We start from the raw sequence: 20,134 nt of genomic DNA on the forward strand, positions 1-20,134 counted from the left end.
TTGATATAAAGTCAGAATTGCGAGTTATAGTCAGAATTGCACGATATAAAGTCAGAATTGCAAGATATAAAGTCAGAATTGCATGATATAAAGTCAGAATTGCGTGATATAAAGTCAGAATTGTGTGATATAAAGTCAGAATTGCATGATATAAAGTCAGAATTGCGAGATATAAAGTCAGAATTGCGAGATATAAAGTCAGAATTGCAAGATATAAAGTCAGAATTGCGAGATATAAAGTCAGAATTGCGTGATATAAAGTCAGAATTGTGAGTTATAATGTCAGAATTGCGAGTTATAGTCAGAATTGCACGATATAAAGTCAGAATTGCAGGATATAAAGTCAGAATTGCGAGATATAAAGTCAGAATTGCGAGATATAAAGTCAGAATTGCGAGTTATAGTCAGAATTGCACGATATAAAGTCAGAATTGCAAGATATAAAGTCAGAATTGCTTGATATAAAGTCAGAATTGCATGATATAAATTCAGAATTGCATGATATAAAGTCAGAATTGCGTGATATAAAGTCAGAATTGTGTGATATAAAGTCGGAAATGCATGATATAAAGTCAGAATTGTGAGTTATAATGTCAGAATTGTGTGATATAAAGTCGGAAATGCATGATATAAAGTCAGAATTGTGAGTTATAATGTCAGAATTGCGAGTTATAGTCAGAATTGCACGATATAAAGTCAGAATTGCAGGATATAAAGTCAGAATTGCGTGATATAAAGTCAGAATTGCGAGATATAAAGTCAGAATTGCGAGATATAGTCAGAATTGCACGATATAAAGTCAGAATTGCGTGATATAAAGTCAGAATTGCTTGATATAAAGTCAGAATTGCGAGTTATAGTCAGAATTGCACGATATAAAGTCAGAATTGCAAGATATAGTCAGAATTGCTTGATATAAAGTCAGAATTGCATGATATAAAGTCAGAATTGCATGATATAAAGTCAGAATTGCGTGATATAAAGTCAGAATTGTGTGATATAAAGTCAGAATTGCATGATATAAAGTCAGAATTGTGAGATATAAAGTCAGAATTGCGAGATATAAAGTCAGAATTGCGAGATATAAAGTCAGAATTGCAAGATATAAAGTCAGAATTGCGAGATATAAAGTCAGAATTGCGTGATATAAAGTCAGAATTGCACGATATAAAGTCAGAATTGCGAGATATAAAGTCAGAATTGCGTGATATAAAGTCAGAATTGCACGATATAAAGTCAGAATTGCGAGATATAAAGTCAGAATTGCGAGTTATAATCAGAATTGCTTGATATAAAGTCAGAATTGCATGATATAAAGTCAGAATTGTGTGATATAAAGTCAGAATTGCGTGATATAAAGTCAGAATTGCGAGATATAAAGTCAGAATTGCGAGATATAAAGTCAGAATTGCGAGTTATAATCAGAATTGCTTGATATAAAGTCAGAATTGCATGATATAAAGTCAGAATTGTGTGATAGAAAGTCAGAATTGCGTGATATAAAGTCAGAATTGCGTGATATAAAGTCAGAATTGCGTGATATAAAGTCAGAATTGCGAGATATAAAGTCAGAATTGCACGATATAAAGTCAGAATTGCTTGATATAAAGTCAGAATTGCTTGATATAAAGTCAGAATTGCTTGATATAAAGTCAGAATTGCTTGATATAAAGTCAGAATTGCGAGATATAAAGTCAGAATTGCGAGTTATAGTCAGAATTGCGAGATATAAAGTCAAAATTGCAAGATATAAAGTCAGAATTGCATGATATAAAGTCAGAATTGCGTGATATAAAGTCAGAATTGCGAGTTATAGTCAGAATTGCACGATATAAAGTCAGAATTGCAAGATATAAAGTCAGAATTGCTTGATATAAAGTCAGAATTGCTTGATATAAAGTCAGAATTGCGAGATATAAAGTCAGAATTGCGAGTTATAGTCAGAATTGCACGATATAAAGTCAGAATTGCTTGATATAAAGTCAGAATTGCTTGATATAAAGTCAGAATTGCGAGATATAAAGTCAGAATTGCGAGTTATAGTCAGAATTGCACGATATAAAGTCAGAATTGCGTGATATAAAGTCAGAAATTATTCTGACTTTATAACTTGTAGTTGTTACTTTATAACTCGCAATTTTACTTTATATCACGCAATCCTGACTTAATAAGTTGACATGTGCTTGCAAAAATTCTCATATCAGCTCAATGTCTGATGGGGAGCATCAAAATAAAGTGTTAGCCGTTATTAAGCAGACAGTCTACTAATACTCAAATGACTGCTAGTTGACATGTAATCGCAATAGAATGTCTAAAGTGGACCATCGAAATAAAGTGTTACTGCAGCTAACATTCATTCAAAAGGTTCATTTGAATTAGTGTCTGATGTTTCTACATGCTCAGTGTGGCCTTAATGTGTCTATAAGCGTTCAGATGACTCATTCTTCTCCACTATACCCGTCAGACATCCAGGACCCAGCACCCTTTGACTGGCACCTCTCCTGCAGGCTGCCTCTGCGGCGATAAATCCCAATTATGACCCCTTCCATTACAGCTAGTGAAAGGTCATGTGACCCAGACGGCATTCTCAGGCGTGATTAGGATTAGCAGGCCATCTCTCCTGGACGGAACTGTCGCCAGTAGCTCTGCTAGTTACTTAGCGCCTAGCCATCCCCGCCAGAGAACAACAAGCCAGTGTCTGCTGCCTCTAAAACCCTCTGGATTAGAGGCAAGACCCCACCAGAGCATGACAAGGCTTTTGTCACTGGACTCCACTGGCTTTAAGACAGCTTGTTGTCTTCATTTTGCTCCCGCTGTATTTTAATTCAATCACTGGAGAGCTTGGAGAACTGGATTAAGTACTATCGCCAAAAATAGATTTTATGCTGTGGCCAAAGGAAGTGGAGATCGAGAAAAAGAAATCTATTTAGGGCACAAGGAAGTTCTTTAAGGTGCTGTCAGTAAAAACCCTGGTTGTTGATTGCAAAGGATATGTGTGATGCTATTTCATCTATTCGTCTGAAGGTAATTGATCTTTTTGGCCTTATTGTGGATACTTCAACGTGTGAAAATGCATACGTTTTGGTCTAAAGTGGATACATTTGAAAACACCATTTTCCCATTGTAGTGTGGACTAGAAACGGAGGCATTCGAAAACGATGACGCATGTATAGCCATGTGATGCATATCTATGATTGTACTGGCATTGCTGTGCCTGCTATGTGCTATTCACTTTCACAGTGTTGCATTCCTGCAAAGATGACAGAACATTTACTAGCAATTGTTGTCCTGTATCAAAACATGAAGGCAATAGCCCAAACATGGAATGGCAATTGAGTGCGAGATGTTTGAACCAATAAATGGTGGGATATTATATGCTAATAAAATGAATGTGTCAGAAAAATAGCTTGAGATATGTCTTACCTCTTGGTATCATCTCAGGGAGCTTTTAATATGTTTTGAGCATGCACAGTAGGATGATTTAAGCATTTTTCAGATGTCTCAGTGTGGACATGAAACTTTCAGAAAACACTACAGATGTGCTTTAAAACAAAAATGTCATTTTCAAATGTATCCGTATTAATGTAGATGTAGCCTATGACTTTTATTGATATAGACAGTGAGAGATTACACAGGACATTATAGAATCAGGAAGTGTCACATGCCAGATTTAAACATATGTTGCGACAAATGAACAAACAGGAAAACAGATCTCAAACAGATGTTAATGGCAGTACGAACTGACCACGATATCCGGAACTTTAAGATAAAAAGCTAACATAGCTATTTCTTTTTATTGTTGGCATTTTATTCCATTTAAATATCTAAATGTTAGTGAAAGAGAGAAAAAAAACTTTTAGATATCAATCTGCATATGTGATGGATATCGGTTATGCTCATCTTTGCTCGCTCCTTTGAAGGTATCTGGATTAAAATGGCTCTATATTTAACGAAGCACATACAAAAGACCTTAACCAGAAGCGATGCAATCTGTTTTACAGAATAAGTAAGTTTACCCCTACAATTTTTACTGTGTCAAATCTTACGCACTAACTGGATTAGTTCAATTTAAAATGAAAATTACCCCAAGATTTACTCACCCTCAAGCCATCCTATGTGTATATGACTTTCTTCTTTCTGATGAACACAATCAGAGCTATATTAATAAATATCCTGGTGTGTCCAAGCTTTTTAATGCCAGTGAACGGGACCAACAAGTTTAAAGCTAAAGAAAGTGCATCCATCCATCATAAACATGTACTCCACACAGCTCTGGGGGGTTAATAAAGGCCTTCTGAAGCGAAGCGATGCATTTGTGTAAGAAAAATATCCATATTTAACCAGTTATAAAGTAAAATATCTAGCTTCCGCCAGACTGCCTTCCATCATCAAAACGCTTACGCTACGTCCTACGCTTTCCGTATTCAACTTACGAAAAAAAAAATTAACTGAACTGACTTTATTAACCTTTATTAACCTAACCTGACTTATTAACCTGACTTTATTAACCTAATAAAGAAGGCATTTATTAACCCCCCAGATCTGTGTGGAGTACATTTTATATGTTGCTTGCAAAAATGTTGAATTTGTCAGAATACACATGGATACTTTTAAATGGCTGTCAAATGAGAAAAAAACAACAACAAAAAAAAACATTTTAACCTAATGATGTAGTCAAGCAGGGGCTAACTTGACCCCAACAATGGCAGAAAGTCATTATTTACATACGTTACTTGTACTTACTATAGTAATAACTATTAATTATACATAATTACATGCAACTAACCCTAAACCAAACTCTAATCTTAAACCTAACCTTATAGTATGTACATGAAGTTAACTATTATTACTCAGTAATTAAATGTATAATTACACTAGGACACTAATTAGGACAGATAATTACACTAATTAACAAGGACACCTTTAAAAAAAAGTCTAACCCCAAAATTACACCTTTAAATATACTAGTATTAACCGAATCTTGTATTCTTATCTAACACAAACAATTTTCAAACAGTTGTCAGCTATTCTAGAAAATGTAGATAGAATCTGAATCAATCAATCAATCAATCAATCAATCAAAGAGATCATTATGTCTGCAGATTTCTCATAAGCAGGCATTAGGAGCTCACAGAGAGGCAATAATAACTAGTTCTCTTATTCATATAACCATTCATGACTTGCATCCATGTCAATCAAGTCTCTCCGTGGCACTTCAGAGGGTCCGATCCGGCCGGGAACAGAGACACACAGCCTCACCGTCGGTGAGCTCATCCCTCGGCCCATTCCACTCTGATCCCCCTTGGCACCTCTTTCTGATGGTATCTTAATCTTTCCTGTGAACGAAGGTCTCCCACCTCCCCTGATGGAGTCTGTTAAAAGGCCTCTGGTAACCTATTTTGGGGACAGCGGTGCATATGGTTTCAGAAGCCTGATGGTATTTCTAACCTCATTGTTGACTCGCAAGAATTGCATTGAACCCGCATCCCATGGCCGCATTTTAATAGGGAATGGAAGTGCTGGGTTGTGTCACATTTCCACAGGACTCCGATTCCACTGGGAATTCCAGAGCCATGAACTAATGTATCAGAGACTGTGATCAAGCTATTGTGGGCTGCTGGAAGCTAGCGTGGTCTGGTGGAGTGGCTCTAGTTTAAGGCTGGCAACCAGAAGGTTGTCGATTTGAGCACCACAATGGGCCACCATTGTGCCCTTGAGGAAAATGCTTAAAGTCAAAACTGACCATACTTACTTTCATAAAATTTGTTTTGTTGTGCATTATTCATTTGTGCACATTAATCTGTACATAATACCAAAATGTAATATCTTACTATTGGGATACGTTGAAATGCTCTTGAGGGTGAACTTGACATTCGTCTTGGTCAAAGGCTTCCTCAAAAGTGAGTTCAAGAGACGTTTGCGATCCAATCTATTCCTGATGGATTAAATCAATTCAACCCTGCTCCTTCTATCACTGAATATCCGGTTTCATTTAGAAATGTTACATTATAGAACTAAGCCCTTGATTGCTACTGTAAAGTGCTGTAGATAAAAACACCTGCTAAATGATTATATATTACATCAACAAATGGGATGGACATTAAATACTCCTGATATAACTGGCAAATAACTGTAAGATGCAAGATTGTGTTTATGTGACCTGGACAGTTAACACCACAACTGAACTTCAAAAACATGTTTTATTTCTTTAAAAAAGAAGGGATCAATTAAATGGTTTATTTATGAAAACAGATATTCAAATTATTTTATCTATCTATCTATCTATCTATCTATCTATCTATCTATCTATCTATCTATCTATCTATCTATCTATCTATCTATCTATCTATCTATCTATCTATCTATCTATCTATCTATCTATCTATTGATCAATCAATCAATCAATCAAAATACAAACATTTTAAGAATGGGAACTTGAATATTTTGTAATATATTTTAGTATAACATATATTTCAAATATATACAGTATTTCAAATATAGGCCTTTTTAAAATATGTGTTGTAAACAGCATGGCTTAAGGAAATATATATGTATTTTTCCAAATGTAAAAATACATTCCATACAAATGCTAAAATATACTACAAAATGTGCAAGTTTCCATTCTTAAAATGTTGCAATCAATCAATCAATCAATCAATCAATCAATCAATCAATCAATCAATCAATCAATCAATCAATCAATCAATCAATCAATCAATCAATCAATCAATCATTCAATCAATCATTCAATCAATCATTCAATCAAAAAATGAATGAGGAAATACTAAACCTTATCAAAATGTATTTGTGTAAATATAAGTTCAAATCTATATTAGCAATATATTTTGGCCATTTTTTAGTATATTTTGAAACTTGAATAGCAAATGGCACTCATCAAATCCACACATTTGTATGATCATATGTCTACATCTGTGTGAAAACAGCAGTCTCTCATTCAGTTGAAGTGAGGGTTATTCAGTTCAGAACCTATGGGTAAAAAAATACAACCATAATTAAGCCCAGATGCTTTTCAGGACATACAGAATTTGCTGGGCATCAGCATATGTTGTGTTTCAGATGCTGGTCCCCATGATGGGATGCTGATAGTCTTGCATAGCCAGACTTTGACTTCTATCATAAACACTGCAGCTTTTACTAGTCAAAAGCCAATGTCTATGCTGAAGAAATTAGTGAATGTGTGCAGACTTTACACTCTAAAAAATGCTGTTGGGTTGAAAATAGACAAACCCAGCAATTGGGTTGTTTTAACCCAGCGGTTGGGTTAAATGTTTGCCCAACCTGCTGGGTAGTTTTATTTAACTCAACTATTGTTTAAAAATTACTGTATTGCTTAATTAAAATTAACCCAAAGTATATTGGAAATGAACATTTATTAATGTTCAATGAATAATTATTAAACAATAAACATTTATTAAATGGCTTATTAATACATTTATATTAATAAACTATTAAACTATTAAATTTATATTAATAAAATATTAAAGCTTATTAATAAACATTCACATTTTGTCTATTATTGTTGTCTCTAATTGCATCTGGTTTTTAATTTCCCAACTATTTTGGGTTCATCATCACTAACCAGCAGGTTGGGCAAACATTTAACCCAACTGCTGGGTTAAAACAACTTAATCACTGGGTTTGTCTATTTTCAACCCAACTTGGGTTGTTTTTAATCCAGCATTTTTTAGAGTATATATTCAAAATGTGTATGTTCGACAGTAACAGGTGCTGATTATTTCACTGTGCTTATGAATATCTTCACATGCTCTTAGGTGCCACAAATGTGTGCTGATGACCATACCAGGCTTCTTAACTAGTCTTAAGGGCTAGTTCACCCAAAAACACAAGAAGATATTGTGAAGAATGTCGGTAAATGAACAGTTGATAGGCCCCATTCCCTTTCATAATATTCTTTTTTTTTTTTTTTTTCATACTATGGAAGTCAGTGGGGCCCATCAATTGTTTGGTTGCCCATATTCTTCACAATATCTTCTTTTGTGTTCACCAGAAGAAAGAAACTCATATAAGGTGAGTAAATGATGAACAATCCATTTAAACAGCAAGAGATCCATAAGCTTTGTTGACCACGTTCACCAGCTAGCTATTTTTCGGCTATACTGATCCACCAATATCCACCAAACTAGATCCAGGATTTGTGGATTCAAGAATATTTTAAGCAGGATTTAGGCAAACTAATCCCAGTTTTTGCATTCTCATACTAGCAGTATCTCTTCTTCCATTGAAACGTTCACATTCTTGCTACAAAAGGGGCATGTTTCAACTAAAACTCTTATTTCATAAATTCTCAAATTTTATGAGCCAAAATTATAGTTCTTTTCATGTGAAGACCAGAGATAATCCTGATAGATTGATTGATCTCATTAACTTGGATTCTTGTCACATTAATCATGAGCTAACGCTGAATCATGCACTTCAAATAGTCTGTTATAGCAATCGTGATAAAATATGACTCCTTGCATTCCTAGAAAAACTCTCCGCTGATGCCGACCCACCTAAAACTTCCTAACACTGTAGCGCTGAGGCGTTATGAGGTGTGACGCGCAGCTGGGGCCTGTTCTCTCAGAAATATGGTTGTGTGTTCCTCGGATCATTGGGTAAGGGGATATAAGAGGGGGTGTCGCAGGCACGGAGCACTCGCTCAGAGACAATCAGCACCTGTTCCCTCCCTGATCGCTCTAAGCTCAGTGTGTAATTAATGGATGTTCTTGCTTTTCAGAGGGCTTATATTATGTTTACAGAAGTAACAATAACTCTCTTTATCATGTCATAATTCAAAACGGACTTGCATACACATGGCGACCAAAGCTACATCTGAATTAATGTACAAGCTGTGCATCTGAAACATGCACGGTTTAAATCTGCAGGAAAAACTGCCCAGAAATTCACTGTAAAAAATACAGTGACAAAGTGTAAAATTGCAACTTGATGCCTACACAGAAGTTCCTAAAAATATATAAGTTCCTCCCATATATACTTATAATGATGATATATATATATATATATATATATATATATATATATATATATATATATATATATATATATATATATCACCATTATTAAGTGACTCATTTTACTGAGTCACTGAAACATGCACTGAAACAAAGTGTAAAATTGCAACTTGGTGCCTACATATTTGGGAGGAACTTACAATATATACAAATATATAAGTTCCTCCCAAATATGTAGGCACCAAGTTGCAATTTTACACTTTGTTTCAGTGCATTGTTTCAATGACTCATTTTACTTCTAAACAACCTAAATTCACACTAATGTACAGTAAAATTACATGTATCCTATACATTTTTTTCACCATATTCATACTTAAAATTAAGTAATTAACATATTTTTTACAATCTTTAATAATCTTCAATGAAATTACTAACATTTTTACAGTAGGTTAAAGGTGAAGCAAGTGTGTACAGGAGAGTCAGGCACCAGGAAATGTAGGTCACAAATGTGTTAATTAGTGAACTCGAAGTGAATGATATACCACGAGGCCGACGGCATTGAATACGGGGGGAACAGAGACCTGGGGGAGGGTTGAGAGCAAAGGGAGTCTACCGCTGGCCACCTCTGGCCCTCACTACATCAGAAACACTGAATAAAACACAGTCTCAGCGCAAAGCTCGTCTTAATCATTAATTTGACAATGTGTGTGAACGTCTGCTTGACAGCACTTTGCTGACATACAGTTTGAAAAGCATCATTGTTCTCTGTTACACATTTCTCTAAAGCTCCCGCCCAGAACCTCTCCTCAATCGACAGCAACACAGCAAAGAGTTTAGATGTGTTTTGCTTCTCTTTTTCATCGCAAAAGTTATTCAGGTAAGATAACTGCACTAATGATTTAAATAGTTGAATTATTGCTAAGGCTAATTATTAAACTTTCCCAGCACTGTTTGTGCTACATACATTCACCTCAAATTCTTACTGAAATGAGGTGTACTATTCATTTTCATAGTGATCAGATTGGCAAACAATAAAATGCAGCAAAAAACTCCTACAAACTTAGGGGCCATTCGTTTTCAACTAAAAACAGAAAACTCTTTGTGCGTTTTGGCAGTTCATTTATACGATAATGCAGTTTTGAGGGCCTGAAAACGCAAACTTTTGAAAACGGGTTTCAAACTACAAAAATGTGAATTTGTGAAAACAGTGATGTCACCTGTTCAGTCTATAGGCACATAGTGTTTCTTTACAAAGTGACATCACCAACTACTGGTCTGGCAGCAGAATACAGCGCTTAAATAGTTTTCATGGATCCGTGTGAATGACCATGAAACTTTTCATTTTTTAGTACAACGTTGTCATGTAAACATACCACAAACCACATCTAAAGACCAGAACACCACTGAGACTTGGTAGACTTGAACTTTCTTTGACTTGGGTCAGTAAGTAACCACATAGCAACCACCCTAGTGACACCCCAGCAACCTCCGTAGTGACACGTTAGCAACTACACGGCAACGTTTGTCTGTTTGTGTCGAGTTTTAAAGATATGGGAAAAGTTATCAAATCCGTGTGTAAAAAGTCAAACAAAGAAACAACCTGGTAATCATAACATTTCTACGGAGCCCCTAAAGGGACATGGTGATGGGAAAAATATGAGATGGCAGGAAAAAATATATTTCCATGCTTTTGCGTTCTCTCGCAAAAGTTTTGCATTCCCCTGAGAAACGTTGCGTTTGCTCACAAAGAACTCAAAATTTTCTTGGGGGAACGCATTTTCTGAGAGAACGCAAAGCATTGATATAATTTTTCCTTCCATCTGATTTTTTATTTCATCATTTCTGACCCTTAACATGAATGGAAAAGATCCATTAATTGAAAATAATATTTAGCAGAATTTGAGACTGAAGCTATAGTGAGTTTGTTGTCAGTGTTTTTACCTATTTGCAGTGAGCAAGTATTTTGTGATGACAAATTTTACAGGTTTGTTTAATCAAATTAGGAAATGTTGTCACATACAGCAATAATTCACTCATATACAGTGGGTACGGAAAGTATTCAGACCCCCTTAAATTTTTCACTCTTTGTTATATTGCAGCCATTTGCTAAAATAATTTAAGTTAATTTTTTTCCTCATTAATGTACACACAGCACCCCATATTGACAGAAAAACACAGAATTGTTGACATTTTTGCAGATTTATTAGAAAAGAAAAACTGAAATATCACATGGTCCTAAGTATTCAGTCCCTTTGCTCAGTATTTAGTAGAAACGCCCTTTTGATCTAATACAGCCATGAGTCTTTTTTTTCACACCTGGATTTGGGGATCCCCTGCCATTCCTCCTTGCAGATCCTCTCCAGTTCTGTCAAGTTGGATGGTAAATGTTGGTGGACAGCCATTTTTAGGTCTCTCTCGAGATGCTCAATTGGGTTTAAGTCAGGGCTCTGGCTGGGCCATTCAAGAACAGTCACAGAGTTGTTGTGAAGCCACTCCTTTGTTATTTTAGCTGTGTGCTTAGGGTCATTGTCAAGGTAAACCTTCGGCCCAGTCTGAGGTCCAGAGCACTCTGGAGGAGGTTTTCGTCCATGATATCCCTGTACTTGGCCGCATTCATCTTTCCCTCGATTGCAACCTGTCATCCTGTTCCTGCAGCTGAAAAACACCCCCACAGCATGATGCTGCCACCACCATGCTTCACTGTTGGTACTGTATTGGACAGGTGATGAGCAGTGCCTGGTTTTCTCCACACATACCGCTTAGAATTGAGGCCAAAAAGTTCTATCTTGGTCTCATCAGACCAGAGAATCTTATTTCTCACCATCTTGGCAAACTCCATGCGGGCTTTCATGTGTCTTGCACTGAGGAGAGGTTTCCGTCAGGCCACTCTGCCATATAGCCCCGACTGGTGGAGGGCTGCAGTGATGGTTGACTTTCTACAACTTTCTACCATCTCCCGACTGCATGTTTGGAGCTCAGCCACAGTGATCTTTGAGTTGTTCTTTACCTCTCCCACCAAGGCTCTTCTCCCCCGATAGCTCAGTTTGGCCAGACTGCCAGCTCTAAGAAGGGTTCTGGTCATCCCAAACGTCTTCCATTTAAGGATTATGGAGGCCACTGTGCTCTTAGGAACCTTAAGTGCAGCAGAAATTTTTTTGTAACCTTGGCCAGATCTGTGCCTTGCCACAATTCTGTCTCTGAGCTCTTCAGGCAGTTTCTTTGACCTCATGATTCTCATTTGCTCTGACATGCACTGTGAGCTGTAAGGTCTTATATACACAGGTGTGTGGCTTTCCTAATCAAGTCCAATCAGTATAATCAAACACAGCTGGACTCAAATGAAGGTGTAGAACCATCTCAAGGATGATCAGAAGAAATGGACAGCACCTGAGTTAAATATATGAGTGTCACAGCAAAGGGTCTGAATACTTCGGACCATGTGATATTTCAGTTTTTCTTTTTAATAAATCTGCAAAAATGTCAACAATTTTGTGTTTTTCTGTCAATATGGGGTGCTGTGTGTACATTAATGAGGAAAATGAGCTTAAATGATTTTAGCAAATGGCTTCAAAATAGCAAAGAGTGAAAAATTTAAGGGGGTCTGAATACTTTCCGTACCCACTGTATGTGACTTTGGTTGCAGGATCATCTCTAAGACTGAGCTACAAAGGTAATGTCAAAGAACGATCAAGCCATCACCTGAAGTGATGAAATAAATCTAATATTTATAAAAAAATAAAACTATTTTATCTATTGCGTTTCTATATCTATTGTAGGCCTACTACACGTGTAAATGTAATTTCTACAAAGTGCCAGCATGCAGAAGGCCTTGTGAGAGCTCTGATTGATTCCCCCAATTGAGTTGGGCTCCAGCTTTGTTATGTGCATCCCTCAATCCCATTCAAACGACCTCTCTTTTCAGTGGAGCTCTGTGTTAGAGATGCTCTTTGGAGCCATTGACTCCCCATTGTCTGTCGAGGGGCCCTGCTGTCCTGCTCCTTTGTTATGACAGTTGGGCAGCCTTTATACAGACTAAATAAGATAACTCAGCTGTTCATTTGAGGGCCTAACCCCTCAACCTGCAGCACCCCCCATCAACCCCCAAACCGGCATTTAGAGAAGCCCTTAAAACCCCCCAAAACTACAGGTCACAGTCTGAGTCTGAACACATCTCAGCAGCTCAAGAAACTAGACCAGTGGTTTTCAACCAGTTTTGGTTAAGAGAACAAGATTTTAAATCGCATACTGATCAGGTACCAAATATAACCCAAATTTAGTCTGGGTCAAATATTCTTTTACCTTGTGTCTGTGCTGGAAATGACCTACAGTACAGTAATTTAAATAGTTTTTACTAGGTGTGACTGATGAATTTGTGCACCATTTAATGTCAACAACAAAGTTGATCAACTAATTATGCAATAAACTGTATGATTAGATGCATTTCACTGTTTTTACATTTGGTTTTCTGGCAACTCAATGCCTCCAAATGGCCATTATAACATGTAATAATATGTTTTTTATTCTATAGGACAGAAAAATCATTAAAGAAATGAAATTTCTTTAATATAATTATATATTTTTTCGTGATCTAACCATTCAGAAGTTTGGGGACAGTATAAGATTTTACATTTTTAAAATCAAATCAAAAAAAAAAATTATACAATGAATATTTTAATTCAGATAGGATGCATTAAATTAATGAAAAATTGACAGTAAAGAGTTTTAATACTGTTCTTTCGAACTTTTGAAATACATTTACATAGAAATTTTAAAATATTTGTAACATTTATTTTAAATTGTTTTACTGTATTTTTAATCAAATATATGCAGCCTTGTTGAGCAAAAGTGACTTCTAAAACATAAAATCGTACAGATCTCAAACATTTCAACGGAAATTGTGTGCACGTGTGTGTTTGTTTGTTTGTTTGTTTGTTTATTTATATATATATATATATATATATATATATATATATATATATATATATATATATATATATATATATATATATATGATCCTATTTATTTTATTTTATTATATTCCTATTTTATTTTATTTATTTTATCATATTTATTTATTGAGATGAAATTGAGATCAAATGGAGACTTTAAATGTCAAAGTCTGGACAGAAAATTCTGAGATCTTTACATAAAATCAAACATTTCTCATCAAATTCTTCCACGGCTAAATTATCTCATTTTATAACTCTATACTGTGTGGTAATAATTGACTCCTTGTAGGAGAAACATTTGAGACAACATTCATACTCCCCAATTAAGCAACGAAAGAGCAACCTCTGAGATATAAAATGTTAATCTAGGTAAAAATGCATCTGTTTAAGCATTATGCACAATCGTCTCAGGTTACAGATGTAACCCTGGTTCCCTGAGTAGGGAACGAGACGCTGCGTGGTAACGCATTGGGAACCTTCTGCGTGATGTCGTCACTGAAGCACTCATGTATCTAGCCAATCGCGAAGCGAGACGTCAGAGACGGGTGACGTCACGGACCAGGAAACTATAAAGCACACTCGGATGCAGAGCACGCCAGCTTCTAAGTAAGTCTGAAGCAAGCACTTGCAAGTGTGCAGGGGTACGGCAAGAGACGCAGCGTCTCGTTCCCTACTCAGGGAACCAGGGTTACATCTGTAACCTGAGACGTTCCCTTTCGTGGGAACTAGGGATGCTCACATTGACCGTTTAACCGTTAACCGAAAGTAAGAATTTTAACCGATTAATACTATCAGTTAAACGGTTTTTTTTTTTTTTTTTTTTTTGCTGTTTGCTGCATGGTTAAAGAAAAATATGCTATATATACATATATGCTTATTTGTTAACTCACGGGGCGTTTCACACGTTCCAGACATTCGCTAAGCAACAAGCAAAATGAAGCGAGCGAAAAGAAGTACTGTGTGGGACCATTTCGATAGAAAGGGTGAAGAAGTTACCTGTAAAATATGCAACGCGGTATTAAAATACAGCAGCAGCACAAGTACAATGCAGTATCACATACGAACCAAACATCCACAAGCATCGAGTGATGAAGGGCAACAAACTTTGCCCTCCATGTTAACAGGGAGAAGATGCGATGCACGGCGATCTGAGGAGATAACGCGGAGAATCTGTTCAATGGTAGTAAAAGACGTCTTGCCTATCAGTGTTGTCTGTGGTGAAGGTTTTCAAGAGCTACTGGGCTATATTGAGCCCAATTACGAAATCCCATCAAGATGTACCATTACCCGTAGAATTGAAGCCTGTTTTGATGAGAGAAAAAAAACGCTTAAATCACAACTCGAAAGCACAAAGTTCGTGTCCCTTACGACTGACTGCTGGACGGCACTCACAACGGAGAGCTATATAACAATAACGTGCCACTACATCGATAAGGACTGGCAAATTCATTCAGCTGTCCTACTAACACAGAGTATGCCAAGCAGACACACAGCTGAGAACCTTTCAGCTAAACTAATTGATGCGGTGGAGACATGGGGACTTAATGGGAAAGTATCTGCATGTGTCCATGACAATGCACGCAACATCGTGGCTGCAAACTCTCCAGAACGGGTGAACTGGGACTCGGTTCCCTGTTTTGCTCATACACTACAGCTCGCTGTAAATGATGGATTTAATGTGTTTGTGCATCGGGTTATCGTTGCGGCTGGGCGGCTTGTCAGGCATTTCAACCACAGCACACCTGCATGCAAGGCACTGGAAGCTAAACAAGAACAAATGACACTTCCAAAACATCAGCTCATTCAATCTGTTAAAACAAGATGGAACTCGGTGTGTGACATGTTCGGAAGACTTCTCGAACAAAGGTGGGCTGTTACAGCTGTTCTGTCCGACCGAACAGTTACAAGGCTGCAAGATGCCAGAACCCTCGAGATGCGAGACGAATACTGGCAGATAATGGTGGAGATTGCGCCAGTGTTGGAAACTTTAAAATGTGCAACCACCGTAATGTCAACAGAAAAGAACGTGTCCATTTCCAACATTTACCCCATCACCTTTAGCCTCCTGAACACACATCTGATGAGAGCCGAGGATGATGGCCACAGAGTGACGGAGTTCAAGGCAAAGGTTCGGCAGTCCTTAAGTGGCCGCATGAAGGTAGTTTATTATTATTATTATTATTATTATTATTATTATCCATTAATTATATTAATAAGGATATGTTCGTCACAGGTTGACACAGATGATCTGGTTACCAAACCTGCGCTGATCGCCTCTGTCCTGGACCCTCGCCATAAACATTTCCTTTTTTTTGCACAAACGGAGAAAGAAGCCGCAAAATCTAAACTTATCAAAATGTGTGCTCCTTTGGCGGGAGCAGATGAGGTGTCTGCTGCCCAAGCTGGAGATATGCAACGCAGCCAGAGCAGTGCCATGATGTTGCTCCTGGGAGGTGACTACAGCACCCCTCGTCAAGCCACTGATGATCCAGAAGCAGAAGTTGACATCTATATGAGAGACGATCTGCCCTCTTTGGATATTAATCCTCTAGAATGGTGGAAAGAAAATGAAAGGCGCTTCCCAAGGCTGGCCACTCTAGCGCGGCGTTATCTTTGTATTCCCGGGACATCAGTGCCATCTGAGAGGGTGTTTTCTGCCGCGGGTCTAACAGTCAACAGGCTGCGCTCCAGACTAACACCAGAGCACGTAGACATGTTACTTTTTTTAAATAAAAACTAGACATGTCTAAACTATGTGTAGATTGAGGTAGGCCTGCTATTTTTATTTGACGGAAAAAAAATCAAAAGTTCTGTTCAAAGCTTCAATGGATTCACCGTGGTTTTTTTTGTCATCTTAATTTGTTAAACATTTAAGTGAAATATATTTAGTGTAGGCCTATTTATTTTATGCCTTTTATTTAAATTATTTTTTCTGTTGTCAGAAACGCTGCAGGTGCGTGACAATTTGATAATGTGAATCCAGGTTATGTTGTGTATCTGTTCTATGCTGTTTGCATGTTAAAATAAACCCGTGGAAGACACAGACACTCGTCAATTGTATTTATTATTTAATATATATATCATATTATCATCATATAGGCTATACAATATTATAACCTTATCAGTTAACGGTTAATGATCGGATAACGAGTGTCGGTTGTCGGTTGAGAAATTTAACCGAAATGAGCATCCCTAGTGGGAACTGTCGACGCTGCGTGGTAACGCATTGGGAACGCAATCCCAACTGAGCCGTAGCTCAAGCACTTGCCAAGGTTATCTTGACAGGACAGAGGACCCCGGAGTGGAGCCAACATCAAGGTTATAATATTTAATAAATGTGTGCTGGCATGACCATCCAGCTGCATCACATATGTCACTCATGGAGACTCCTGACATCAGAGCTTTTGATGCCGCCATACCCCTGGTAGAATGGGCGCGAACATTCAAGGGAGAGGGCAGTCCGCTTCGTATGCAAGTGAGATGGCCTCGACCACCCACTTGCTCATTCTCTGTTTTGATGCTGGGCCCCCTTTTCTAGGGGACCCATAACAGACAAACAACTGATCTGACTTACGCCACAGGGCAGCTCTGTGGACATAAGTATCCAAAGCCCTTACTGGGCATAACAGATTCAATTTTTCCTGATCCGCAGATTCAAATGGAGGAGGATAGAAAGACTGAAGCACAATGGGGCCTGGGACATTGGTAGGGACCTTTGGGACATACCCCGGTTTAGGATACAGGAATGCTTTCACCATTCCTGGAGCAAATTCAAGGAAAGAGGGAGCAACAGAAAGTGCTTGTAAATCTCCTATCCGCTTCAGAGAAGTGATAGCTAATAAAAGAATCGTTTTCAGAGTGAGGAACCTCTCAGGAACCTCCTCTAATGGTTCAAAGGGAGCCTCAGCTAACCCTTGTAAGACCACAGCCAAGTCCCAGGTTGGCACCCTTGTGCGCACTGGAGGCCTCAACCTCAGTGTGCCACGGAGGAAGCGTGTGACGAGGGGGTCTCGACCTACCGAGATATTCCCCTCAAGAGGAGCATGATATGCTGAAATTGCTGCAACATAAACCTTTAAGGTTGAGTGAGATAGGCCCTCCGAGAATTTTTTCTGGAGGAATTTTAGCACAAAGCTAACAGAAGAAAGGACAGGGTCCGTATTATTGTGTCTGCACCAGGTAGAAAACAAATTCCATTTGTAGGCATACAACTTCCTCGTGGCGGGAGCTCTGGAGTTAAGAATGGTCTCCACAACCTCGGTTGGGAGACCAGCATTTATGAGTCTGGCCCCCTCAGAGGCCAGGCCCATAGTTTCAGTCGTTCTGGGCGGGGATGTATAATCATGCCGCCCGCTTGAGACAGGAGGTCCTGTCTGAGAGGAAGCTCCATTGGGGAGCCGTTGAGTAACGACACTAGGTCTGAGAACCATATCCTGGTTGGCCAGAATGGGGCTACCAGTATTAGATTGGCCCCTTCTCGGCGTACTTTTTCCAGAACTCCCGGGAGCAGGGCGATCGGGGGAAATGCGTACAGGCGCAGCCTCGGCCACGTCTGTACCATAGCATCCAGACCCAGAGGTGCTGGATGTGTTAGGGAGTACCAGAGCGGACACTGGGTTGACTCTCCCGAGGCGAACAGGTCGACTTCCGCTCGACCGAAATTTTTCCATAGGAGACTCACCACTTCTGGGTGGAGTCTCCACTCCCCGGGCCTTGGCCCCTGCCTCGACAGGGCATCTGCTCCCACATTTTGATGTCCCGGGATGTAAGCTGCCCTCAGCGAGAGCAGCTTCCCTTGGGACCACAGGAGGATCTGACGGGCCAAGTAATATAGTCGGCGAGACCGCAGACCCCCCTGATGATTTATATATGCAACCACTGCAGTGTTGTCTGTACGAACCAACACATGGTAACCTCTCAGGTCTGGGAGAAAGTGTTTCAGAGCTAGGAACACTGCCATCATCTCTAGCCGATTTATGTGCCAAGAGAGCTGATGGTTTTCCCAAAGACCCTGAGCTGAGCGACCACTCATGATCGCTCCCCAGCCCGTGAGGGAGGCGTCCGTCGTAAGCATTACTCGACGAGTAGTGGCCCCCAACACGGGTCCCTGGGACAGGAACCGGGGGTCTTTCCACATGGTCAGAGAACGAAGACATCGTTTTGAGACTTTGATCATGCGAAAGGGATTTCCCCTCGGGGAGAACCCCCTGGTCCTGAGCCACCACTGTAGGGGCCTCATGTGCAGAAGGCCAAAAGGTATCACGTTGGACGCAGCTGCCATCAGACCCAGCAGTTTCTGGAACTGTTTTACAGTGAGTGACTGGCCTAACTTCACCCCTTTCATAGCCATAAGAATGGCACTCACCCGAGCGGGAGACAAATGTGCCCGCATCGTGGTGGAGTCCCACACTACACCCAGATAGTTGGTGGATTGAGCTGGAACTAGCGCACTCTTTTTGGCATTGAGCCTCAGCCCAAGCCTCTTCATATGTGACAGAACAGCATCTCGATGCTGAACTGCTAGTTGCTCTGACTGAGCTAGAATCAACCAATCGTTGATATAATTCAGTATGCGAATGCCCTGGATCCTCAGCGGAGCCAGAGCTGCGTCCACGCATTTCGTGAATGTGCGGGGTGATAATGATAGGCCGAACGGAAGAACCCTGTACTGGTAAGCTTCGCCCCCGAAAGCAAACCTGAGGAACTTCCTGTGAGAAGGATGGATGGACACATGAAAGTAAGCATCTTTCAGGTCTATTGCCACAAACCAGTCCTCGGACCTGATCTGTGGTATAATCTGTTTGAGTGTCAGCATCTTGAACTTGAGCTTTTGTATTGAGCGATTTAGCACACGTAAATCTATAATAGGTCGTAGACCTCCATCCTTCTTTGGAACAATGAAGTAACGGCTGTAGAACCCTGACTGATTGCTGGGAGGAGGAACCCTTTCTATAGCTCCTTTTCGCAAAAGTGTCGCAACTTCTTGTTCCATAACCAGAGACTGCTCGGGGGTTACCACTGTGGGAAGAACCCCGTTGAATCTGGGCGGGCGAGACCCGAACTGGATCTTGTAACCCTCTTTTATAGTGAGCAGCACCCATTTTGATATATTCGGAAGAAGTTTCCATTCTACCAGAAAATTTACTAAGGGAACCAGTCTCTCGAGACTGGCCTCTGGTGTTTTTGAGCACC

General features: G+C 39.0%; 1 protein-coding gene across 1 annotated transcript in view; it reads left to right on the forward strand.

Annotated features, from left to right (window-relative positions):
- Positions 1-16,682, forward strand: part of LOC137021845 (E3 SUMO-protein ligase ZBED1-like) — a 125,116-nt gene extending 108,434 nt beyond the window's left edge. The window contains exons 3-4 of the mRNA XM_067388824.1: positions 14,866-16,100; positions 16,176-16,682. Of these exons, the coding sequence (XP_067244925.1) occupies positions 14,866-16,100; positions 16,176-16,682 (1,742 nt within the window). The remainder of the gene's footprint in view (positions 1-14,865; positions 16,101-16,175) is intronic.
- Positions 16,683-20,134: the final 3,452 nt, after the last annotated feature.

Source organism: Chanodichthys erythropterus, chromosome 6, assembly GCF_024489055.1.
Source record: "Chanodichthys erythropterus isolate Z2021 chromosome 6, ASM2448905v1, whole genome shotgun sequence".
Taxonomy (NCBI): domain Eukaryota; kingdom Metazoa; phylum Chordata; class Actinopteri; order Cypriniformes; family Xenocyprididae; genus Chanodichthys; species Chanodichthys erythropterus.